At 48.4% G+C, this 25,699-nt stretch overlaps 1 protein-coding gene across 1 annotated transcript; it reads right to left on the reverse strand.

Moving 5' to 3' along the window:
• Nucleotides 1-500: 500 nt before the first annotated feature.
• LOC149861887 (uncharacterized) lies at nt 501-19,706 on the reverse strand. Its single transcript, XM_090054663.1, has 5 exons — nt 19,062-19,706; nt 12,991-13,126; nt 12,080-12,206; nt 7,729-7,845; nt 501-5,852 (listed from the first exon to the last, which is right to left on the reverse strand). Exons 2-5 carry the CDS (start codon nt 13,000-13,002, stop codon nt 4,297-4,299), a joined length of 1,812 nt encoding a protein of 603 aa, XP_089910789.1. The 5' UTR covers nt 13,003-13,126; nt 19,062-19,706; the 3' UTR covers nt 501-4,296.
• Between the last annotated feature and the right edge of the window lie 5,993 nt (nt 19,707-25,699).

Consider the following 25,699-nt stretch of genomic DNA (forward strand, 5'->3'; position numbering starts at 1 on the left):
GTGCTGCCCAAATAAAACGGACAAATGGATGATCTCCTTCATTCCAGCAGCTCCTGCGACCAAGCTGTTTCCAAATATACTGGCACCTGCCTTTCCTTTGGATCCAACCAGCAAGGCTGAGAGGGGACACTGGTGTGTAGGCAACAAAGTGGACATGTCTACATGTGCTTTTACATGCACCTAAACTTAATCCGCATTTGCCATTGTGCATGAAGGCGATCTAGGTATGCATCTATACTTGCATGCGTTAAGGCGCATTAACATGGTATGTGGACCAACTTGGGACTAAAGTTAGTCCTAAGTCAAAGGACGCACACCATGTTACTGCACATTAATGTATCTACAAGTTCACTAATATGATTTAGCTATTCACACCTAAATCTGATACCTGCTTTATGCAGCTATCAAATTTAGACTTGAATAACCTTAAATTGCCATTTTTAAGGCACTTTAAGACATATAGAGACATGTGTAGACACATGTAGGGTGCATCAAGGGCATATGTAGCCACATTCCCTTAATTCACCTTAAATCAGGCTAAGGTGCATTAAATGTGCACGTGTAGACACACCCAATGTCTCCATATATGCTACCCAGGCTTTGCACCCTGGAGATGTCACTCCAGTTTCACTTTACCCATAGGCGATGCATAGGGGGAGCACAGGGGGGCATGTGCCCCCCCCATTGCTGCCGACACGGCCAGCTGCATCTGCAGGTGGTCCCTGCTCATCACTTGCCACCCACCTCCCCCCCCATTGCTGCCACTGCCACTGGCAGCTGCAGGCAGTCATTGCTCACTGGTCACCGATAACAACACTGATGCTGGTGGCTGCTGGCAGTCCCCGATCACTGCTATGTTGCCCCCCCAGTCTTGGGAGGCACCAGTCATTCAAGACTTTACCTTTCATGTCCAGCAAGCTGATGCTTTGCTTGGTGTAATTTTGTTGTCCTGGAAGACAGACAGGTGTCTACTGCCCGTGCCTATGCCCAGACTAGATGCCCATGCTATAATTGTATAATTATGCTTTATTAAAGACACTGTGGTGTAAAAGGCATATTTGCCTCCTCTCTTGGTGGGTTATGCTGAATTTTCTCTATTCTGGGACAGGCAGGGGACCAGATTTGATTGATTAGCTCCTTGACGGTTTTTGCTGAAGGTGCTTAATCCCTGGCAGAAAACAGCTTTCACAGGGAAAAGTTTCCTGTACCTCTTGACTTGGCCTGAATGCAGCTGTCACAGTCCCTTCTCCACTCTTCACCTGCCCATCCATATCACAGTGAGTTTAATCAGGTGCAAAAGATCACCTGCCCACCCCAGAAGCTGTCAAACCATGAATAAATCACGGCATAGTCACGCATCATGAGGCTATACACACAGAGCACATCTCCTAAAATTCATTCTGTGTTAATGTGGACACAAGGACAATTGCAGTATCTCTGTTATCAGTCTCATTGTGAGAAAAGACCGGTTATTAGATTTTAGTTTAAAATCAGATTTGCTGCAAATGCAGTATGTTCACGGTGCCCATGCTGCAGGCTTTCCAGCTGTGGCTGCCGATGTGTTCTCAGCCATTCCCACTCTATACCTGAGGCAATCAACATCTGGAGGTCATTCCCTGTCCTATGAGGCTCGTCAAATACAGATAGTTCCCCCTCCCCCCACAGCTTTTTTTTAAAGATGGACAATTGGGACCAGGTCAGCAAAGCACTGTGCTTGCTACATAGCTGCTTGAACTGGGGGACCATGTGCAAATTCTCAACTATGGGGCAGCCTAGGTTATGCCCTGACCTGGATGGACAGCAGGCCTGGAGCTAATATGGTGAGCAGAGTTTATTGACGGGAGATGCAATAAAATCTTCAGAAATCATATTGGAAGACGCTTGAAGTCTTGGGCACTAGCTCCACACTGGAACTTGATGGGGTCACACTCTCCCTCCTCTCTGATGTGTTCAGTGTTGTGGGAGAAGCCACACCTGACATGCCCCCTCTTCTCCTGTGCTATGGGATGGGGGAATGACTTCTGCATTCCTCTACAGCGCTGCGGTGAAGAATGGGAAGGCAACAGGGACAGGTGCTTAGGACCCTCTCTGACCTCATCCTTCCCAATGATTGTCCATGCTCTTGATTCATATCCACTCCCATGTCACAAGTGTGTCCTTGGGGAATAGCCCCTGCTTGGAACAGCCCAGAGTCACCTGCTGGCCCAGCAGATAAAGCGCTGGCCCTTGCACCTCACAGACCATCACCGTTCTTTCAAATTTCTCTCATCATGGTGCATGCTTCAATTTTTCCAGCCTTGTATGGAGGTTTTCCAGCCTTGGGAAGGAATGGTATAACCTTCAACCTGGAGACAGGGTGGGTGGGATGTAGATTGGCAGGGTCTGTTGGATAAGGTGGAGAATGGGCCATCAGGAATTGAATTAGACCTGCTCTCCTCTGGAATGTCATCTGTTGGGGTCACACTAGGAGCCCCAAAGACTATGGGTTGCTTTCAGGGATGGCTGCATAGAGGTCACGAGCCACGGACACAAATATGGAAATTATAGGAAAAGGGACAGATGATTGGGACCCCAATGACAGGAACAGCTTACACCACAAAGGGACTGAATTCCCTAGGCCTGACCTAATGATGTGGATACTGCATAGACCTAGATGCTCTGAGCCTGCAGCTCCACCTGTGATGTTCAAGTTGAACAGTGTGAGGGATGTGGCCTGTCTTGCAGTGATCTATGCTAGTGGCATCCTTTCCCTTACACGGGACATCGAGCCCTCTGCAAGGCAGCCATTAGAACTTGCTTGTGGGAACACAGTGGGTATGTCTACATGTGTGGTTTTTAGGCTGGCGTCTACACGTGCAGCCGTTAAAGTGCAGTAAAGCTGCGTGTGGATTGACTTGGGAACACACAGTGTTAACACACAGTAACACACAGCATTACTGCACAGTAAGGCGTCTACATGTGCACTACTGCGCAGTAAGTAATCAGGCATACGTTTGATACCTGCATGATGCAGGTATCAAATTTACGCCAAAGTCAGTGTAAGTCACTATAGTTACTGCGCAGTACATGTAGACACACGCCCATACTGCACAGTCATTTTTAGTTACTATGCAGTAATCTAAATTACTGTGCAGTAAATGTGCACATGTAGACACACCCAGTGAGAGTGCACAGTGATGGGTGCTGGGACCAACATACTTGGTCTCAGAGTCCAAGGAGATACACCCTGACTAAAAATGAGATGGGGCTGGCTTCCAGGCTTCTCAGGAGACTTGGGTCAGAGCAAACACAAGGGACCTGAGATCCATCTGAGTGATATGTCTAGTCTTAGACTGGAGTCAAATTCTAAGGTGTCTGAGCGCAGTAAGGATTATTGTTACTTAGCAGTCTGTTGGCTGATCCACTTATTAGGAAAAGGTTGACTCTTCAAGTCTGCAACAGGGAAGCTTGGTTTGATGGTCAGACCTGATTTGGAAATGTAGCAAGAAAAGTCATTAACAACCAAAAAAGACTGGGGAGTTGCCTAAGAGGATGACGTAGTTAAGAACTATCATGTAGAAAAATATGCAAGAGGGAAAAAGAGTTTGAGGCAAATTAATTTTCTTTGCATGCATTGACCCAGTCAAGGAGTGATATTTGTTTTCGGGGCAAATTAAAGTGGATGTCCCTGTTGTTTCTTCCCACTCTCAGTTCACTTCCTCAGCCAAGTGAATAAGGTATCTTTGGGCCCTGCTATACCTTCAAATTAAACCTGGATAGAAACCAGATATCGAATTATTACATGTTTTCAAGCACTAACTTTATAGCTGGTTGGCTCTTTTTATAGGTGGATAGTCATTTGCCCTTGAGACCATTTGACCATACTTTGCATGTGTGGCTGGGCTAAATTTATTGCACGAAGTGTGATATTTACTTTGTACTTGTGGCCAGCCTTACTATGCACATGTGGATTAACCAGGTCATTGCATAATCCATACAATGCGTAGCAGGGGCCTTGGGTTCATACTCCCGACCCAACCTGCATCAGTGGGATTGGAAGACGTGTCTGAGAAAGTTGCAAAATCAGTAGCTGACCTGAGAGAAACCTGAGTCCACTTGAACCCACTTGTCTCCTTGGTTTTAGCTGTAGCTCATAAACCCCGCCACAGCTTGTTCGAAGAGTCCTGAGAGAGCATGCCCCTCCCCAGGGCCATGCAAACCCAGTGCCTGGTCAATGGGAGGCCAAGTGCCGGACCTTTTCCCTATCCCCAGGCTGTGGGAGGAGGCAGAGGTCAGAGCTGGTAGAACTGGCCCACGTCAATCATGGGGGCCCGGCCTGTGGCTTCGCTGGTGAAGGGTAAGAGCAGAGCCGTGGCGAAAGCTCTTGCCACAGTCAGCGCAGCCGTATGGCTTCTCCCCGGTGTGGATGCGCTGGTGGGCCATGAGCACCCCTTGCCAGCGGAAGCTTCTCCCACAGTCCACGCAGCGGTAGGGCTTCTCTCCCGTGTGGATGCGCCGGTGCCGGGTGAGAGCGGAGGCATTGACAAAACTCTTCTCGCACTCGGCGCAGGGGAACGGCTTCTCCCCCGTGTGCAGGCGCTGGTGGTCAGTGAGGGTCGAGCTCTCTCTGAAGCTCTTCCCGCAGTGAGCACAGAGGTAGGGCTTCTCCCCGGTGTGGACTCGCTGGTGGGCCTGGAGGTGCTGCTGCCGGGAGAAGCTCTTCCCGCACTTGCCGCACCGGTACGACCTCTCCCCGGTGTGGACGCGCTGGTGGGCTTGGAGGTTTTGCTGCCGGGTGAAGCTCTTCCCGCACTGACCGCAGCCATAGGGCTTCTCCCCCGTGTGCACGCGCTGGTGGGTTTGCAGGTTCTGCTGCTGGGCGAAGCTTTTCCCGCAGTCCGCGCAGTGGAATGGCTTCTCGCCCGTGTGGCTCCTCTGGTGGACGGTGAGGGCAGAGCTGTGGGAGAAACACTTCCCGCAAGCCGCGCAGCAGTAGGGCTTCTCCCCGGTGTGCAGGCGGTGGTGGAAAGTGAGCCCCAAGGCGTGGCGGAAGCTCCTCCCACACTCCTCGCAGCGGTAGGGCTTCTCCCCGGTGTGGAGGCGCTGATGGACGGTGAGCGCCCCTTGCTGCCGGAAGCTCCTCCCGCACTCCTCGCAGCAGTAGGGCTTCTCTCCCGTGTGGATGCGCCGGTGGGCGGCGAGCCCCCCGCGGTGGTAGAAGCTCTTCCCACACTCCAGGCAGCTGTACGGCCTCTCCCCTGTGTGGATGCGCTGGTGGGCCGTAAGCCCCCCGCCTTGCTGGAAGCTCTTCCCGCACTCCTTGCAGCAGTACGGCCTCTCCCCCGTGTGGATGCGCTGGTGGACTCGTAGGACGTGCAGGTGGACAAAGCTCTTCCCACAGTCAGGGCAGAGATACGGGCGCTTCCCAGAGTGGGTTTTTTGGTGGTTGATGAGGGACGATTGAAGCCAGAAGCTCTTCCCGCAGCTGGTGCAGGGGTGGGCCGTCTCCCTCTTGTGCGATGTCCTATGGGCTCCCAGCTCTTGTGGGTCCCCGCAGATCTCCCCACACTCCCTGCATCTGTACAGATCCTCACCCTCGCAGATCTCCGGGGCGGTCCGTCTCTTGGATCCTGAGCTCCACGCAGGGCTCTTTTCAGGTCCAGCTGTCCTCTGTCCCCAGTGGGGAGAAGGCTGGTTTATGGCTGGGAGATGACACTTCTTTTGGAGTCTGCTGGTCCACTGGTAACATCCCCCTGGGTTGGGTCCCAGGGAGAACCTGTCCTCTGACCACCCTGGGGAAGTCCTCAGCAGCTCCAGGTTTGCAGGCCCTTCAGCAGGATACAGCTCCTCAGCTCCCTTTAGGCTCCTGGCACCTGTTGGTAGGGGAGGGAAACCCAGAGTTTATATTCTGCTCTGCTGGCAAAGGGAAAATAGTGTTATTCTCCTGGGCTTGGATAAGCCTCAGGAAAAGGCTGGCCCTTGGGGGGAAAAAAAAAGACTAGTGACAAGGCCCCTGCTCAGTGTGTCCCCTTGTCCGTGAAGTCCAGATCCAGTATCTGGTTCTGTCTCAGCTCTGAGTCCCAACTCCAGGAGATCTCCATTTCCACAGCCCCCTCTGCAAGGGACAGCTGGACACGTCGGAAGAGAAGCCGAGTAAGTCCACGCTCTAAAGAGCTGAGGGTGAGACCAGAGGCATCTGCTTAAAGGAAAAGATATGGCTGTTTAAGGACCGGTCCATACCGCACCAGTGATGGGGAAGACAGTACTCATATGTTTCAATCACCCGAATTTCCTGATGTGCCCTAGCCTCTGAAATAATCCTGTGCAGCAGTTCAGGGCTCATCTCCAGTGCTTGCTTTCAAGCTCTCAGCTTCTGTCATTTTTAAGAATAGCTTCTAGGGAAAAGTCCGAAGCTGGCTGTGTGGTGAACATTTGGGTCTAGAAAAAATCACCACCATGGGAGTGACAGGATTTGCTAAATAGCATCCTCCCAAGGAACCTCTCGCAGCTGGGAAATAAAGTTTATAGGCTGCTGGATTATAAAGAAATGCCAGATGGTTTCAGCCCTCACACACATAAGCCAAAGGTGTGCTCTTGTTGCAAACAAAATCAGCAGCATTTTAAATTGTATTATCAGGAGTGTTGCTTGAAAATCAAGGGGAATCAGTACCAGGATAAAGACCATGGCGTGAACTTTTCCCTGGGCTGCATGTCTTTGTTCCCCTGGGTTTACGACATTTGTCCCCAAGAAACCCTTAGGATTCTGGGGCAAACCATAAGGTATTTGCATCCCTTAGAGCATGAACATTGTAAATCCCCACCTGCATCTGGCAGCCAAATACAGCCTCAGATATGCATTGAACATCCCTGTTATGCCCAGGTTTGTTACAGAGGGTCAGTTCAATTTAAGCAAGTGGCACCGGCAGTGAAGGATGGGAGCCCCAGATCCTTCTATATCCCAACCCGAAGTGCTTCTGCGGACTGTGGCAACTGCCACGAGGGGCTACAAATCCCATCATGCCCTGCCACAGCAGGTTATAGAGCAGGGGTGGGCAAAATGCAGCCCACCAAGCCATTCTGTCCAGCCCGCAGCACCCTAAACAATTTAGACAATTAATATCTATCTGTCCTGGGCTGCCTGTAGTGCAGCTCTCAATGTCTTGCTAAAACTCAGTAAACAGCCCACGGCCCGAAATAATTGCCTGCCTCCGTTATAGCACCATGGCCATTTGGTGATGGGTATCAACTCTTATGTTGCTGAATAAAGATAGAAATCCTAGGCCCTGGTATCACAAAACATGCAGGTTCAGGCCTAAAGTCTCCCTAGTGACTTCTGGAAAGTATCCTCAACATGGGGGTGACAGGGTAAGTAAAATCCTCCCAAGGAACCTCCTCTGCTGGGCTATAGCCCTACAACAGGGGAGGCTTCACCTTTTTCACTATAAGACTCCCCTGCAAACAAGGCCTCCTCTACTTGAACAAGATTCACAGGAGAAGTCCCTCATCAAAAAGGAAGGTGATTGGAGACACTGCTGAAATGTTTCAGAGGGATTGTGTGTCCCAACAGCCCTAATTAGGGGAAGGAAAAGGATAGAAAGTGGGAACACAGACCTGCTGGGTTACTACAGATGAAGACAATCCGTTTGAGGTGAATAGCTCACGGCAGGTTGAGAGGTTACCAGCTCTACTTCTCACTCTGAGACCTGAGTAGCTCGGAGGAGGTCGGGGAGGAAGGATATCATGACTTACCTGGAGATGGATCCTCAGACAATGGGTTTTCTTCAGAGTCCTCCTCATCATGGACCCAGAGCTCCACTTCTCCTCTCTGGACACGGCGGATTAAGTCTGGGGTGAGACCTCGATGTCCTATTTGGCAAAATGCATTCCGGGTAGTTATGACTGTTCGCGCTCTTCCTGGTGCCAACTGGGGTTTGTGAAAGGGATCCAGGAAACTCAAACAGACTCCTGAAGAGGCTTTAAGGGGAATTAAAAGCTGGATATTTAAGATCAAAGAGATGGCACCATAGCCAGAAGCTTTCAGTGGATGACGGCTCTTGTTACCAAAGTGAAGTGGAAATAGAAAACATCGGAGGGATGCGTAAAGGTATCAAACTCACTCATAGCAGTAGGACGGGACAGGGACAGGTTCAGAGAACTGTGATGTACTAGGAGAGAAAAAAAAAGACGACAAAAATCTTTTGTGCATTCAAGATACCGAAAGGAAAGGAGAAACAGTGAAGCGTTTGTGGATGGATACCATTTTTGATGGTAGAATAATGTTAGTTATAGACGTGGAAATGGGCATAATCTGAGTAAAAGTATAGAGCAATGATGTGGCGCTGGTCAGGCCACAGCTGGAGTACTGCATCCAGTTCTGGGCACTGCGCTTCAAGAGGGATGTGGATAACCTCGAGAGGGTCCAGAGGAGGCCACTCGTATGGTTAGGGGCCTGCAGGATAGATCCTTTGAGGAGAGGTTGAGAGGGGATCTGGTGGTTGTCTACAAATTGTCAGGGGAGGGGCATCAAGAAACAGAAGATGCTCTGTTTACCAAGGCACCCCTTGGAGTAACTAAAAACAACAGCCACAAACTAACAAGCTAGACATAAGGAAGAACTTCTTCACGTTGAGGGTTACCAGAATCTGGAACAGGCTTCCAAGGGAGGTGGTGCTCTCCCCTACCTTGGAGGTTTTTAAGAGGAGACTGGACATACACCTGGCTTGGGTCATCTGACCCCATCATTTTTTCCTGCCCAGAGCAGGGAGTCAGACTCGATGATCTATTGAGGTCCCTTCTGACCCTGCAAATCTATGAAATCTATGAAATGTATGTCATTCATGCCATCAGGACCAAGGCTCTAGAAGGAGGCTGTAGGCAAACAGAAAAGTATGACGTGAAAGCAACAGGAGATGCAACCAGAGTAGCTCTTCTATCCAATATAATCATCATCAAGAGTGGATGTGAAACACTAGTTTTTAAATACTGGAGAGAAAATGACACCGGCTCTGGGGGCAGGGATGTTCCTAGAGCATACAAAAATCCATAGTGTGGTACTGAGCAGCACGCTATCCTGGAAAACACGATGAGCATCTCCAGAAGTGATGTTCATTCAATAAAACACATTTCATAACTGCTGGGAGTAAAGAGGTTAATTGAAATAAAAGGTGACACCTTGTGAGAGCATCACGGACCAACACAACAGACTTGGTGCTCAGCTGGCACAGCCCCATCCCCTGCGAGCGGCGCTGGGCTTGGCGTTCAGCTGCTGCAGCCCAGGCAGCGTCGCTTGCAGGGGATGGGACCGTGCCAGCTGAGCACCGAGCTTGGCCTCAGACCCTGTGAGCAGCACTGTGGCATGTGTCCACCCTCTGGGTGCCTGGCCCTCAGTGAGGGCACGCAGGTGCTGGTACAAGTCAACCCCATATTTCTGATCAAAAAATGTATGTCAACTTATACACCAGATCTATGAAATTCCTAACTTTTGGGATCAGAAAAATGGGGTCAAGTTATACACTGTGTTGACCTACACACCATGAAATATGGTACATTGTTAAACCTGCACACAACAACTTGGAAGAACCAGTTCCTTTGGAAAGGAAAGATGGTATTCATCAAAGCCTCTAGCACACATTACAACTGTAGTGCAATTAATGTGTGCAATTAATGTGTGCAATTGTAGCGCAATTAACATGCTAACTGAACTTTAAATAGTAACAGTGCTACACATTCAGCCAATATATGGGTCATTAAGTAGAAAACCAGGCAAAAAGAAATTCCATTAAATAGGTGAAACATCTTTGTGGCTCATTTGTATGGTGCCATCTGCTGAAATTGTAGCATCCCCATTTTGATGCAGACTCAGAGCTGACTGTCAGCATTAACATGGGGTTGGAGTAACAGGGGTGTAATAACCCCTATTATTTCAGTAGTGCAGAGGGAAGTGACAAGCAGCACAATTAAATGCTTGCATGCTGCAGGCAACAGGATGCTCAGCTGTTGGTTAGGCTAATAAGCAGCACCTGGGTGCTGTTGGCAGCAAACCAAATGAGGTGACTGGAAAAGGAAGGGGCCAGGGGCTATATAAGGATAGCTGAGGGCTAGCAAAGACAGCTTGGTCCTGATCCCTGCAGAGAAAGAGGAAAAAGAAAGCAAAAGCAAGTGAGCGAGAGAGAGAGAACTCTGCAGAAAGGTCTTTGGAGAGCTAAGTTTTTTTTCCTGTTATGTTGGTTTGAGTTTGTAACAGAAGGTATGGGTTATGGCTATACAGGTGGATTAGAGGCTATAGGGCATGCTTGGGAGGCAGTCTGCCTTGTGTCTTGTGAGGGCCAGAGGACTGAGACACTGGGGGAGCAGCCCTCTAAGGGCCAAGGGCCCAGAGAGGATGTAGCCCAGGGACTGACGCAGGAGCTAATGGGATGATGTCTGAGCAGATGAATGGAAAAAGAGTAAGACCCATGAGGCATGGGGGAGCCTAGAAGCCATGATTGGCTCCCCTAAGGGTGATTAGGGCACAACTAAAGCCAGCAGGGCCATGAAGAGGATGCCCTAGAAAGGATGCTGTCATGGCAGATGCAGTGGCTCACTCCACACATTTTGGGACTCCTTCTCTGAGAGAGACTCGGAGGGGTAGGTACCCCAAAGGGCAGCCTGTGGAGAACAAGTAAGAGCAAGGGCCCAGATGGGTAGGTGCTTCAAAAGCCTGCCTCTCTGAGATGGGTAAAGATGAAGGCCTCGAAAGGGAGAGAGAATCCTACTTGGGTTAGGGTGCAAGGATTGATGATGAGCAACATGGAACAAAGCACCAAGGCATAGCTACAGTTCTCTCTTAAAATACATTAAACATCAAGGTACAGTAGGTGAGGCCACTCTTACTGGATGAGCCAGAGTAGGAGAACAAGCAAAGCGGTGGCTGCGGCACCCTGATGGCCCCTTGGTGGAGCATAGCCTCTACAGATGGGGATTGGCACCAAAACTAGGGCAACAATCCACTGATTGTTGAACCTAGCCCTGAGTAGCTCGGGGTCTCCAACCCAGACTGTCTGTGGCTGGATTCAACCATCATGGACCTGGGGTTGTTCAGGGCCAGGTCTGGCAAATAGGCTGATTTCTAGACCCACACCAGACAGCCCCCAGCAGGTTCCAGGTCTGGGACAAAAGACTCTCCTGCCTGATGTGCAGGATGGGCTGGTAGCAGCTTCACAGTAAAGTGATTTTTAGCATAGGAGTTTCATGCCCCAACCCAAACATTGCATCTCCTGCCTTGCACACCTGGAGTGGCAGGAGGCACAATGCTTGGGCTGTGGTGTAAAATTCCTTTAATCCTTATTGCACCATTGCTTGGGCATCTGCCAGATGCCCAAGGCTTTGCATTGCACCCACGTCTTTCTGTCATAGTGATGGGGTAGAAGAATGCATGCTGTTTGCAGACACAGCCATGCTATACAGGGACTTTAGAAGAAGGCTAAGAAAACTTAATGAGAGGGGAGACCAAGAGTCTTTAAAAGTGAATACAGCAAGGGCAGAATCCATATTTTGTGAAGATGGAGATGTAATACTGGAAAGTTGGGCCCATGTTCCTTTGAATCCTTGTTTAGAAGTATTTGGTTTCTATCCTAAGTGAAGAAATGCCATCAGGGGATGAATAGGGGAAATGGAAAAGCCGTCATGATGAAGCCTCCTTTAACTCCACTGTCTTGGGCTGGGGAGTAACCAAAAGAGATGAAAGAGGCTTAGGCACCACTGAAATATTCATACTGGGGTTGGTAAGTGTTTGGCCATGATGCACTAAGAAACAGAATGAGAAGAAACAGTTAATCACAAAATTGGTCTAGTCAACACTTGTGAACAGCAAATTTGGCAGGGGGGAATTCTGGAAAGTCTAAAGATGATCATTTTGTGCAAAAAATGCTGGTGGTGGAAGGAAGGGCCAAGACTTAGACTGAGGGAGTGAGACAAAGACAGAAGTTAGAACAGATGATGAGAAATGTGAAACATAACAGAGGCTGCTATCAATGACTGAGCAATGTACAGAAGGACAAGACTGGAGAAGACACTTCAGAGTTCACACAGCTGTGGGGAAAAGCAAGGAAAGGAGCTTTACCTAATGAAACAAGGGTTTGGTAATTCCTCAGCATCTGGTCCCGATAAAGCACCTTGTCTCCGTCTTCCAGCAGTTCCCACTCCTTCTGGGTGAAGTACAGCGCCACGTCCTCAAACACCACCTGGAGCTGCAATCACAAGGCTTGCACACGTAGTCCCTGGAATTATAGCCTCATCCAGCCCCTACAGCCTTGATGCATATGCTACTCTACAATATTTCATCAGCATGGCTATCCTAGGTAGAAACTAAAAACTTAACTGATACAACTTTTTCCAGCACCGTGTTTAGGCTGGACTTATTTCTACCAATGGAGGAGTGCATTTGTTCAACTCAGCTGCATGGAGGAGTGCATTTGTTGCCTTTGTCCCAGAATGGCATGGCTATGTGCAGATGGATAGTCCTTCTGTTCTCCTATATTATCTCTCAATAGGGAGCTCTGCTAAGATGGCAAAGTTACGCCAATGAAGACTCTGTGTAATCAGCTGGGGAAGTGGTTCTCAATGACTCGGAAAGGGTGCATCGCCACATGTACTTTAATGCATATTAGCTAACTTTTGATCCACATTAAAGCATCACAAAAAGCAGAGCTCTTTAGCTAATGTGCATTAAAATAGGTTAATGTGCACTTTTCTAGTACTTCACAATGGAGGTACTAGACTTAATGTGCATTACCTAAAGGACATTTAATTGAACGTGTAGATGCACCCAAAAAGAACAGCCTACCCATTACAGATGGCCTGGGAAATTCATCCACCTTCACCCAGATGCCTTGCTTTCACCCCAAGCCTTTATAAGGTGATGCCAGGAGTGTCCCTTTGCTTCACACATGGTTGTGGGCTGGGAGCTATGAAGATCGCAGAGACTCCAGGACTGGCTTCCCACACCCAGAGATCTCCCTATTGATATCTTACCTGAGCTGCCATCTCTGCTGTGTTGAGCAGAAGACTGGAAACAAGGGCTAGGTGAAGGGAGGAAGTGGATACATGTGGCCTAGGAGACTTGAAAAGAGGCTGGGTTCCTCGGAGGAGGGAAATGGGACAAAACAACCTAGAAACACAAGAAAGAAGGCATTGTGGCATTCACAGCATCCATAGCTCTAGTCACTTTTTACGTAACAAAGTGTCCAGGCTCTCTTTGCACAAGACACCTGCGAGCATTGAAGGGGGTCTTCCAGACACCATCAGGTCAGGGATTGTTTCTAGAGTTCCTGGATAAACATAAGCCTCCAGCATTGGAAAAAATACACAAGAACTGCATGAGATCGAAGTGCATAGCTTCTCACAAAAGTGGTAGTATACAACAAATCTTGTATATTATCATCTCTGCCATCAAAGCATCTTACTGGAGCATGGACAAAATAACACCATTGTACGTCCTTGCTTGCAATCAGAACAAGTATGGCAGCTGCAGCATGAGGCAGCAACAGCCTGTGGCTGCTTGGGGATCCCGCTAACTGGATGTCGATGACTCCTGCCTCATCGGCACCTGCAGCAGCAGGGGTTTTCCCCCCAGCCTCAGCATGAGGATATACCTTTTAACAAAGTGAAATTAGGGGTGGGAGGGGGTGTAATCCTGCACTTGTTGAAGGGCAGCCCTCAAGATGCTGTTGGGCAGACCCTGCTGTTGAAGTACAGGGCTCCCCAATCGGCCTGTTCCCTCTTCCTGCAACTGCCATGTTCATGCTGTGGCAAGCAAGGAAATGCAGGGTGTGTCTACACGAGATGCTTACTGCGCATTAACTTAGTAACACTGCACAGGAGCACATCACACCCCATACTGTGCTAATGGCCTAGTGCACAATGTTATTAGGCTAATGTGCAGCGAGCGTCACTAAATAACCGTGCGCTGGTGCTACTGTGCAGTAACTCTAGTTACTGCATGTTTAGTTAGCACTTTATTTAGCAAGCACTAAACTAAATGCACAGTATCTAAGGCGCATTCGTGAATGTGTAGATGTGCCCACAGTGGTGCTAAGCCACCAGTGTTGCTGCAGAGGTTCCTGCTGAACCAGGAGCAGCTTCTGCAGCATTCACTTTTGCAGGGGGGGCCAGAAAGAAAGAAACGTGCAGGTTTGCCTCCTCTTTTCTCTGACAAAGTTTTATGATGCAGAGACTGCTATTACTGTATTTCCTCACTTGACAAGTGAACCCCAACTTCCAACAGCTAATGGTGGGAGCAGGGGGCTAGGGGGCATGTGGTATTAAAGAAAACCACAGTCGAGTTGCCGCAGTGAAATTGTTCAACGTTTCTGAAGTAGGTCTAACATGCCCTGTTTGGGCAATACCTGTGCTGACCTGCACACCGTTGCATGTCTGATACGGTCAAAGGAGGGGTTCTCTATTTTTAACAGAAGTGGTTAAAGAGGCAGGGACAGGAAAGCAATGTTTCATAATTATCTAGGGATCTCAAAGTAGTCTGGATAAAGGGGTGGTCTCTACCGTTTTTTGGCCTGATTGGGTACCAGAAACAATCTATGTTTGGAAAATCCATTTCCTTGCATTGTTTGCAGTCTCTTTACAATCCACAGCTTAGAGTGGGGGTTCACACACCAGCTGAAAGCATCTTTTAACTTGGCGGCATGGGAAGTATGGTGTTACATGGGAGGCTGCAAGGTCTCCTGTCTTAGAAGGCCTGTGTAACACCCATGAACTCATCTGTAGCCTTTGATCTTCCAGATAAAAGGCTTTGGTAAACTGTTGTTCTAAGTTTCAAGTGCTCTTTGGTGCGCGTTTAGGTAAACCAATTTCCAACCCCCTCCCCATTCTTTGAGTGGTGCTGTTGCTTTAATCCAGAGAGGTGAATAATTAGTATTGAAAGGGTCCTCATGTTTTTTTGAGTTCTCATTGAATTTTTAACTCGGTTAAATTTATTCTTTTTTTTTAACATTCCAGCTGAAGTAGCTGAAAAAACCCAGCACTTTATTATGGTAAATCATAAGTGTTAATTTTTACATCCAGAAAGTAAGCCAACTCTACATGTATGGGATGTTATTGCTTTTTGGAAAGAAAAGGAGCCTTTTAACAAAGTGTACACATCACCTGCATAGAAAACTACCTTATGTCTGGCTCCTGCTCCTTCCTTTATTTCTTTTATCCAGGAATCCTGTTTTAATGTAATAGCCTGTGGGCACCTCTACACATTCATTAATGCCCCTTAGATACTGTGCATTAAGCTTACTACTTCCGTAATTAAGGACTAACTAAATGTGCAGTGCCTGAAGTTACTATGCATTAGCACCAGCACACAGCTATTTAGTGATGCTTACTGTGCATGAGCCTAATACCACTGTGCAGTAATATGTCACTGCAAAAACCATGCTAATAGCCTACTGCGCAGTGTTATTAGGCCAACATGCAGTAAACGTCTTATATAGACGCACCCAATGGTGCCATGACCAGAGTGGGCATCCATAACTGGTTTCTCTTGTCAATTTAGACCCATTTAAGAGTTCAATTCACTAGGACAGTAACTCTAGGTCCTTATCTAAAGCAGAGATGCAGACCATGCACATCTCCAAAAGAAGGTTTTCTAGTGCTGTACCCACCTACGCATTTTTTTTTTTCCCTTAATCTATAGAAAGTAAAACATTGTGAGTGGGGTATAATATGCAATAAACACAACAAGTTAAGGCTTCCCTTAATATTATCTACAATTGGCCTGGTTACATAAATCCTGAATTATGTCAGATAGGCTAGAGGCATGTCATTTCGCTACTTGCCAAAACTCTGGCAAATGTTTGGGCATGAAGATTTATTAATTAAATTGCTTCATAGGAGGAACAGTTAGATCAAGTCTTTTCCCTCTTTAGTGATATCCTTGCTTCCTTCTATGAAGCCTTCCACCTAACTTCCTTTCTTTGACTCTCAATGGTCTTGACCTATCAAGGACTGAATTCATGATCTCATTAAAATCCCCACCCAAAACACTTTTTTTTTTTTTTTTTTTTTCCCCCCTCCCTAAAGCTATTAAGAGCCCAAATAAAACTGGGAACAGAGAGAGAGCCAACCCTGCTGGAGGGCATACAATACAAGGTAGATATTGTTGCTAATTTTCCTCTTATTTGTCCCTTGCTGATTTGCCTCTGAAAGGCAGGGTAGATATGCATCTTTACAGACTAACTAAATAAGAGAGAGAGAGAACAGAAGCTTGTTTCATCAGCTGCTGAGAGAGGTGCAAAAAGCAGAGGAGGAGAGGGAAATTTAAAATACAAAAGACAAGGGGGTGGTGGAGGAGAGAGAGAGGAAGGATAGGAAGCTGGGGGGAAGTGCCAGGAGAGAAGCGAGCAGGCAAGCTTCTTTGGGTAGATGAGAGATCTTTTATTAGACCGAGTAGCTGGAAAAAAGTTCTTTGCAAGCTTTCCGGCACAACCACCGTTCATCAAGCATGGTGAGTCTCTGCTGTTTGGAGATCTCCAAGGAATGAAAGAAGCTAAAACTGTGAAAGGATGTGGGTGAGAATGCAAATAGGTGGACATTCGGCGAGAGAGAGAAACAAACATTAAACTCCTAGGAAGAGAGGTATTTGCTGTGCCCGGTCTAGAAATGGGTCTAGAAATTGTAAGAGAACAATACTAGGCCTATCTTTTTCTTATCGCTTAAACCTTGTTCCTTTTCTTTCAGCACTTTAACAGACATATGGAAAGGATATTGTCTGCTCTTCTATGGCCACATCTGCCCAAGATGCTGACTACACAGTAGCTTGTTATTACTGTGCAGTAACGTTGCATGGCACGAAGTGTGACGTGACGCTAGTGCACAGTAGTAACAAGCTACTGCGCCATCAGCATCACCAAAAACCCATTCAGTGATGCTATTGCGCAGTAATGCTGGTCCCTGTGCAGTCATTTGGTGCTTGTGCATGTGCGGTTCTGCACGGTAACTGCGCAGTCAGTCTCGTGTAGACATGGCATCTTTCTCCAAAACTGACCAGGTTGCATCCTTTTCAGGCTTTTCCTCTTCTGGCTAAAATGCCACCTTACAAGTCACAGGGGTGTAGGTCGTAGCTGTCAAGACAATTAACCCAAAAGCTTGCTTAATTATTTTCCAACTATTTAAGTTGGTCTAATAAAAGATATCAGATTCACGCAAAGAACCTTGAGTGACTTTACCAGTCAAAAACTTGCTGATATTCTGCCAGCTATTTAAAACAACAACTATATTAGCTAACACTGCCTTTATCTCCAAGTTATTTTTTGGCTTCCTTAATAAAGTATATTACTAATTACTAAGTGTGCTTTATTAATAAAGTATATTTACTTAGCTGGCTTCTGTGTATCCTTTTATACATTCCACTCTGCGGTCCCAGAGTGTCTTCCAATTAAGTTCAATGTCGCAAAGATTTTAAGACAGGTTTTTGGGGTAAATATGGGTGTGTCTACACACTCATTAATGTGGTGTGGATACCATGCATTTAGTTTAGTGCTTGTTTAATAAAGTCCTAACTACATGCACAGTAACTAGGGTTACTGCATGCACATCTGGGGGTTTTTTGTTTTTTTTGTTTTTTGTCTTTTGGTGACATTTACTGCACATTAGCCTAATAACACTGTGGCTATTAGCATAGAGGCTAAAAAGCATGCTACTGCGCAGTGTTATTAGGCTAATGCGCAGTAAGCTTCTTGTGCAGATATACCCAGTAATGTATTTTATTAGACAAACTAATAAAAGATACCACATTTTCCCCAAACAACCTTGTTTGCATATGTCCTTAGACCAACAGAGCTACAACCAACCCCCTTCCCCCAAATCAAAGATTTTAAGGCATTCCATTTCATCTTTTATCATGTACTGCTGTTCTTGAAGTGTGCAGGTAACTTGGAAAGAAAAGCTCCCTCTGTACCTTACATTTGCTGCCCTGGGAGAGGTGCAATCACACTCAAATCCTTCCTTTTTTGTGAATGTAGCCTGTAAAAAGTCTTGAAAACCTTCAGACTGGATAACCTCCCAGAGCAGGATCAAAGTCTTCTACACTGCTTCAGCATCTGCTGCTGTTTGTTCAAACCTGAGCAATCCTCTTATCAAGTCTTTGGGTTGGTTTGAGCTGGGGGGATGAAGGGGTGGGGGGGTTGAGAGCTCTGTTTGCAGCTGTTGCCTGTTGTCAGCAGGGAGTGGGAGCAAAAGGCCTGCTTTAAATACTCTGCTGCATCTCTCTGCTCCACACTTTCTGGCAGACTTCTTGTTCTTATATTTTCTCAGCAAGCTCTTCTTTCCACACACCCCCCCCCCAATATATCTGAATTGTAATCAGCATTAATTCTGCAGAACGTCAAGTCTTGCATGGTCTTGGTCCCCCGATTTTTAAATCCTACCTCCAATTCCTTCTCTTTAAAGCTGGTAAAACCTTGCCTCCAAAGAGGATTCTAGAGATCCGATTGCTGAGATTAACACAGCAATGTCCTCCTCCTGGGTCAAACTGGCTGTTTTGTCTTTCCTCCCCTCCTGGGCCTGTTTGGTCCCCCTCCCCACTCCCTGCCGCAGCCATCTTCGGTTCTGCAAACCCTATCCTCCATGGGCAAGTTCTTTGCCATGAGAAATAGGGAAGGTGCTTTCCACATGGGATCTGCTACATCAGCTCTATACTCCCTGAATGGACTAATAAGGATTTTGGGGGTGTTAAGGGAGGCATGCTGTTTGCAGGCTCCTGCCTGGGAGCCCCAGTTGCACACCCCCAGCTTCTCCAGTGACCAAGGAAGCATTTCTCTTGTCCTGGTCACGCATGAACACAAAGGAGCTAGGACTGGGATTCATGCCACTGGGCTTTCCTTCCAGTTTCCAGGTGGGCTGCCTGCCTGTGAGGCTGTGGCATGGCTGGCTGTGTTCAGTGGGTGCTGCTGGACAGGGCTCCCTTCCCAGACGCCCACCCCATGCTCCCAGCTCTGGTGGGGGCTCTCTCCTATGCCAGCCCAACCAGATTTCCTCTCCAGGGGTAATAGGCTGCTCCTTTCTTTGAAGATCCCCCTTCCCCCAGTCTTCCCTCCACTCACCGGCCAGATGTGGGATGTCCTCCCTGCCCCTGGAACTGAAGGCAGGGGCTGGTGCTAGGATCAGCTCGGAGCCCGGGGGGAAATGGAGGCGGGCGCAGGAAGCTATTGCTTCTCCTCTCACTTCATCTCTCCATCTTCCTAGGAGCCTCCTGCGTCCCAGGGGCTGGACTTTCCCTGCTCCCTGGGATGCAGCAGGTCCTGGTGCTGGGCGCTAAGGGAATCTCGGACGACAAGTCCAGCAGCTGCTGTAGGAGCCAGAAGCGCCTGCCTGCTAGGAACAAAACCCATGTGCAGTGATCATAGAGTCCAGTTCCTCCACATCCGGAAGAAAGGAGGAGGAGGAGATGCTGGGGGATCATAATAAAGATTGGACAGCCCTGGAATAGGATTAGGCTTCAAGCCACGTCCCTGCTGCAGGGCTCTCCCCCTGCTCGTGCTACACCAATGGTGTCTGATGCAGCCCCACGTCCTCCTGCTTCCAGGAGCGGGGTGTTGCCTGGCCAAGCTGCCCATCTGTAAGACCAGGAAGGAAGCTCTGGCCTGGGGGAACACAGGCAAGCGCAGAGCTACTTTCCTGGCATACCCCTACTTGTATCTCCAGGCAGTTTCACTGATCGGTGTTCACAGGCTGCCCTAAATCTCTCAGGCCAGCGTGCTTTGCTCGCTGTCCCCTCTGAATCCCTTGTTCTTAACCTATGACCTCACTCCTGTTTTCTGTTTGGTTGTCATAGGGCACATTTACACATTTCATTAACGCCCCTTAGATACTGCACATTTAGTTTAGTGCTTCCTTTAATAAAGTACTAACTAAATGTGCGGTACCCAGAGTTACTGCGCAGTAGTGCCGGCGCACAGTTATTGAGTGATGCTTTCTGTGCATGAGCCTAATCGCACTATACTATATGTATGTATATTAGCACGATTTTTGCTGTGAGCATGCGGTGCGCAGTGGGTGAGAGGTGGCTCCCTTCTGACCGCTCTCTGGTCCTGCCGCGACCAGCTCTCCACACCTCTGCGCTACTGGACAGTGTTATTAGGCTAATGCATGGTAAGCGTCTTGCACACCGAATCATAGAAAATGAGGGCTGGAAGGGACGCATCTAGTCCAAGTCCTTGTTCAAAGCAGGGCAAGCCCCAATTGGATCATCCCAGCCAAGGCTTTTTCAAGCCGGGTCCTAAAAACCTCCAAGGATGGAGATGCCACCGTCTCTCTGGGTAACTTGTTCCAGTGCTTCAGTACCCTCTTAAGAAAAACTTTTACACTAATATCCAACCTAAATCTCCCTTGTCCCAAGAAGCTAGTTGATGTGTCCCCAGTAACCTCCCCTCTTAAGAGGGGGCTTACAGAATTCATGATGGGCTGCGGCCCATGAGCTTTTTTGGCATACCAAGTAGGCCAGAGGGGTTTGCGAGGGTCCTGGGCTGCCAGCCCCTGCTCATCCCAGTCCGCTGGGAATCTGCATGGCCACCTTGTGCTCCTCTCCCTCATCCGCAGCCCTATGCCCTAAAGGGTGGAGGGGTTTGCAGCTGCCTGGGAGGGAAAGTGGCAGGGAGAGGACCCTTGTGTCATGTGGGAGTGGTAAATCCCAGGACTCTAAGTCTGGGACAGCCTGTGGTTTGGCTGATCATCTTTTAGGGGAAAAACAGAATTTTACAATTGTTTCCTGCCTCAGTTTCCCCATGTTGTTGCACACCATGGTGAGCCCTGGGGAAGAATAGTTAGTGTTGCCCTGAACTAGACCTGGGTGTGGGGAATTCAGCTTCTCATTTGCTAGGGAAAAGACTGTCAAAGATGGAATAGACCTTTTATATAGATGGATACCAAGAGCACCGCGCAACTTGGGCCCCTGAACCTGGAGTGTCCTGGCCGTCTCTGGCCTTTGGATGCCCAGCAGGGATGCCAAAGAAGCCCAAGCATGAGATAATCTCAGTAGAAAGCCTTCCAGAGAAATGAAGGGAGAGACGAGCAGGACAAGGGGAGACTGGACACGTCTACACGAGACGCTTACTGAGCATTAGCCTAATAACACTAAGTAGTAGCGTGGCGGTTAAAAACTGTGCTAATAGCCCACTGCACAGTGTTATTAGGCTAATGTGCAGTAAGTGTCACAAAATAACCGTGCGACAGCACTACTGTGCAATAACTCTAGTTGCCTAATGAAGTACTAACTACATGCGCAGTAAGTACTAAACTAAATGCACAGTAACTAAGGCACATTAAATGAATGTGTAGATGCACCCACTGAGTATCAAGAGGAGCCTGAGACTGAAGAGAAGTGCTATGCTCTCCAGGCATGTTTCTTCCAGTCTGGTGCTGCAGGTTGAACTGGGACTATAAAGCAAAGGGTCTTCATACGGTGTCATTTGGCTGACAGAGGGGATAAATGCCAGGGAAGCAAGTCCAAGCCTCCTTTTGAACGATAGAAAACTAGGGTGGGGAGGGACATCAGGAGGTCACATCTAGTCCAGCCCCCTGCTCCAAGCAGGACCAGTCCTAATTAGATCATCCCAGCCAAGGCTTTGTCTAGCCGGGTCTTAAAAACCTCCAAGGATAGGGAGCCCACAACCTCTCCGGGTAAGCTGTTCCAGTGCTCTGCTACCCTCCAAGTGAGAGCGTTTTTCCTAATATCCAACCTAAACCTCTCTTGCTGCAACTCAAGACCATTGTTCCTTGTCCTGTCATCTGCCCCCAATAAGAGCCAAGCTCTGAAAACCAGACATCCTTCCTCACGTCATCCTAATGCAGGCACAAACACTTAGGTTGCCCTTAACTATTTTTTCTTTGGACATTTCCACTGTGATCTGTCTTCTACCTTCCTTAATTATCATGACAACTTCCAAGTCGCCTCCACTGATTTAGGTCAGATTTGATTAGCTACTTAATGCAAAAAACTCCTGGGTGCCTCCATGAGTCAGTTCTTACCTACTTTATCCTCTCGGGCAAATCCCGATCCTCCTCCATTCGCAACTTTTCTTGTTATCTTTCAGGATGGGTCTAACCAGTAAACTGCCCTTAGATTTGGGTAGGGAGCAAGTTCATGAATTAAACCTTTCTTTCTGCCTTCCTAAAGCCGCTTTCCCACTGATGGGTTCAACAGAGACTATTCCCACAGACGTGTCCCATAAGATGCAGTGAATTGCTGCTACAGGCTGCACAAGGCCGCCCGCTCCATTGTCAGTCTCACAGCACAAAGACATACAGGCATTTCTCTGCCCTACGTGAGGCTGGGATGACACCCTCCCCCTAAGCACTATCATCCTCTGTGTCTCCGGTGCCTCAAAAATGGGGGTGGCTGGCCACCTGGCTACAGAGCAGGACACCGTGGCAATGCTGCGGGAAGGGGTAGCCCTACGACGGGAGGTCCTGGGCATCATGAGCATGATCTCAGAAATCTGGGATGGCACGTGTGCAGACCAGGCCTGTATCTCCATAAATTTTGTGTGCAGGGCAAATGGCTTGTGACTGCAGACAGGAAAAATAGTGATGCAGGACACTAGGCCCACATCCGTTCCTGCTGTCTTGGCTGTACGTAGAAGGAACTGTTTTGCATGACAAGGGAAAAACAGTATGAATCATGGAAACATAGAAATCATAGAAAATGGGGGTTGGAAGGGACCTCAGGAGGTCACATCTAGTCCAACGCCCTGCTCAAAGCAGGACCAGCCCCAGCTATGTCATCCCAGCCAAAGCTTTGTCTATCAGGGTTTTGAAAACCTCCAAGGATGGAGCTTTTACCCCTCCTCTGAGTAACCTGTCCCAGTATTTTATTACCCTTCCAGTGAGAGAATTCTTCCTAATAGCTAAACTCAACTTCTCTTGCTGCAACTCGAGCCCATTGCTCCTTGTTCTGCCATCTGCCCCCCCTGAGAACAGTCCAGCTCCATCCTCTTTCGAACCCTGCTTCAGGGAGTTGAAGGCTGCTATCAGATCCCCTCTTGGTGTCCTCTTCTCTAGACTAAATAAGCACATTTCCCTAAGTCTTTCCTCATAAGTCGTGTCCTCCAGCCCCCTCACCATTTTTGTTGCCCTCCACAGGACTCTCCCCAATTTGTCCATGTCCTTTCTGTAGTGGGAGCCCAAAACTGGACCCAGGACTCCAGATGTGGCCTCCCCAGTGCTGAGTAGAGGGGAATAATCACTTCCCTTGACCTGCTGGCAACACACCTACCAATGCAGCCCAGGATGCCGTTAGACTTCTTGGCAACCAGGGCACACTGCTGGCTCCTGTCCATCTTATTTTCCCCTGTAACTCCAGGTCCTTTTCCGCAGAGCTGCTGCCTAGCCAGTTGGCTCCTAGTCTGTCCTGGTGCATGGGTTTGCTCTGTCCTGTGTGCAGAACTTTGCCCTTGTCCTCATTGAACCTCATGAGATTCCTTTTGCCCCAATCCTCCGATGTGTCTAAGTCACTTGGAACAGCAACAACTCTGCATTTTCCTGTTCTTCCTTAGGGTTGGGCATTGAGGATCACCTTGAGGAAAAATACAATGGTTCCAGGATCAGTAACCATGCTTGAGAGGAGCTGGCAGGTCTGGTGCATCAGGGGAAGGACAACCTGTGATGGATGGGCTGAGAGAGGTCCTCAGGTCCTTATAGGGACAGCTGTTGACTGTGGGTAGTATATGGTTGTGCTGTAACTGGGTTGCCAGCTGAGAAGTTGGAGTTAGATCCTGGAGGCAAAATTGCTGAAGTGACCCAAAAGGGCTTGGATGTGAAGTCTCTGAAAAGAAATACATTGCCAACTGACTTTGATCCCCACCCCACACACACAAAGCAGCCTTCAAGGAGCAATGGGAGAAAGGGTAACAGGCTTTTGCACAGTCCAGCATCTGAATTCCCCAGTGCAGTTTCCTAAGTGGTCACAATGATCCCCTCTCTGGTAGGGGCTGAAGGAAGGAGGTGCAAATTGGAGGTGCGCTCTTTTTTTCTGGTAAAAATGCTTTTCGTCTTCCCAAGATCTCTTTGGTAAAAATGTGATTGTTTCCAGAAACTGTTACCCCACAGATAATGGAGTGACAATGACAATGACAATGACACTAGGCACGTCTACATGAGATGCTAACCACGCAGTAGCCTAATAACGCTGTGCAGGGCAACACCTGTGCTAATACGTTACTGCATAGCATTACTAGGCTACTGCGCAGTGAGCATCACTTAACACTGTAGTGTGCTAGTGCTACTGCGCAGTAGCTTGAGTTACTGTGCATTAATTTAGTATTTGGTTATCCAAGTACTAAACTTAATGCACGGTAACTACAGCACATCAATGAATGTGTAGACGCGCCTACTGAAGAGCAAACCAAGAAACATGAGCTTTCTTGCTTAAAAACACAACAGATCAAGGCTCCCAAATTTTCCACAAAAAAAGCTACTTTTGGCCCCAAAGCCAAATGTTTAAATTAAAAAAACAAACGAGCTGCTTTGTTCTTGGACTTGAAGTGAAAGTGCCACCTCCTTCTCCTGGAGCAAAAGGGGCAATACTGAGTGTGTGAGAAGGGGACCCAGGGGAATATGGTGGGGCAAAGCAGGCCCAGAAATTTTCTTCTTTAAACATTTCCTAATCACTCCTGGCTTTGCCCCATTTTCTTCCTCAAGGGCCTCTCTGAATTCCCTCCAACACCCTGGAGCAGGACCAGAGCATTTTCCGCTGAGTTCCCTTGCCCACACAAAATTAGCTAGCTAACTAGCTATAGCTATCTAGCTAGCTATGGATAAACCTGAAGGCAGAGCAGTGAATCCCAGTCTCCTTGTATCAGTGCTTGACCTGAACCAAACCTCCATCTCCACAGCTGATGTTGCCTGGATGATCCCTCTCCAAGTCAATATATATATATAGAGAAAGGCTGGCACAGCGGCTGCAGCTGTGATGGCAGAGGATGGGACATCTCAGGTGGAGGACTGGACAGTAACCCAGCAGGAGAAACACCAGGGCATGAGGAGGGGATGCAGACTCCCAATAGCCTGGGCACCGCTCTCTTTGGACAATCAGCCTAGGAGCAGGAGAAAAAGGGGGCTGTGGCATGCACAGAAGTGGCACTCCATGCCACCCATCTCTGGGACCACTGAGGAAGGGTAGATCCGCTTGGTGCACAGCTGCAAGCTTGCAGGGGGGTCATCCAGGCAGCATCAGCTGTGGGAAGGGGTGTTTGGTCCCAGTCAGGCACTGATGCAGGGAGACTTGGGGTTATTCAGGGCCGGATTAACCCTTTAGTGGGCCCTAGGCAAACAAACTTGTGGGCCCTTACTTAATACTGTATATTTATGTGACCTTTTTCACTCATTAATTATAATATGTAAAATAAGCACAACTGGGCCCCTTCTTCACTTAGGTTCTAGTTCGCCTACACATTAGTCCTGCCCTGGCTTTCTGGTTTGTCTCCCCATGGTCTTTCTCTGCAGCACCTGAGCACCTGCTCACCCCAAGCAGGTTCTGGATCAGGGGCAGTGGCTCTGTCCTGCCCCAGCCCGGCCAGGACCTGCCCCCTGCTTGGCTGCTGCTGCTCTCTCTGCCCCGGAGTCACCCCTCCGTGCAGTGCTCCCCTGGGAGAGCTGCAGCCGGGCGCCTTGGCAGGGCAGAGGCGGAGCTGCAAGGCAGGATGTGATGCTGCTGCAGGGACAGGCGAGTTCCTTTCGCTCCCCC

This window comes from Crocodylus siamensis, chromosome 6 (genome assembly GCF_052110815.1).
Source record: "Crocodylus siamensis isolate JL-2025a chromosome 6, ASM5211081v1, whole genome shotgun sequence".
In the NCBI taxonomy this organism is placed as follows: Eukaryota; Metazoa; Chordata; order Crocodylia; family Crocodylidae; genus Crocodylus; species Crocodylus siamensis.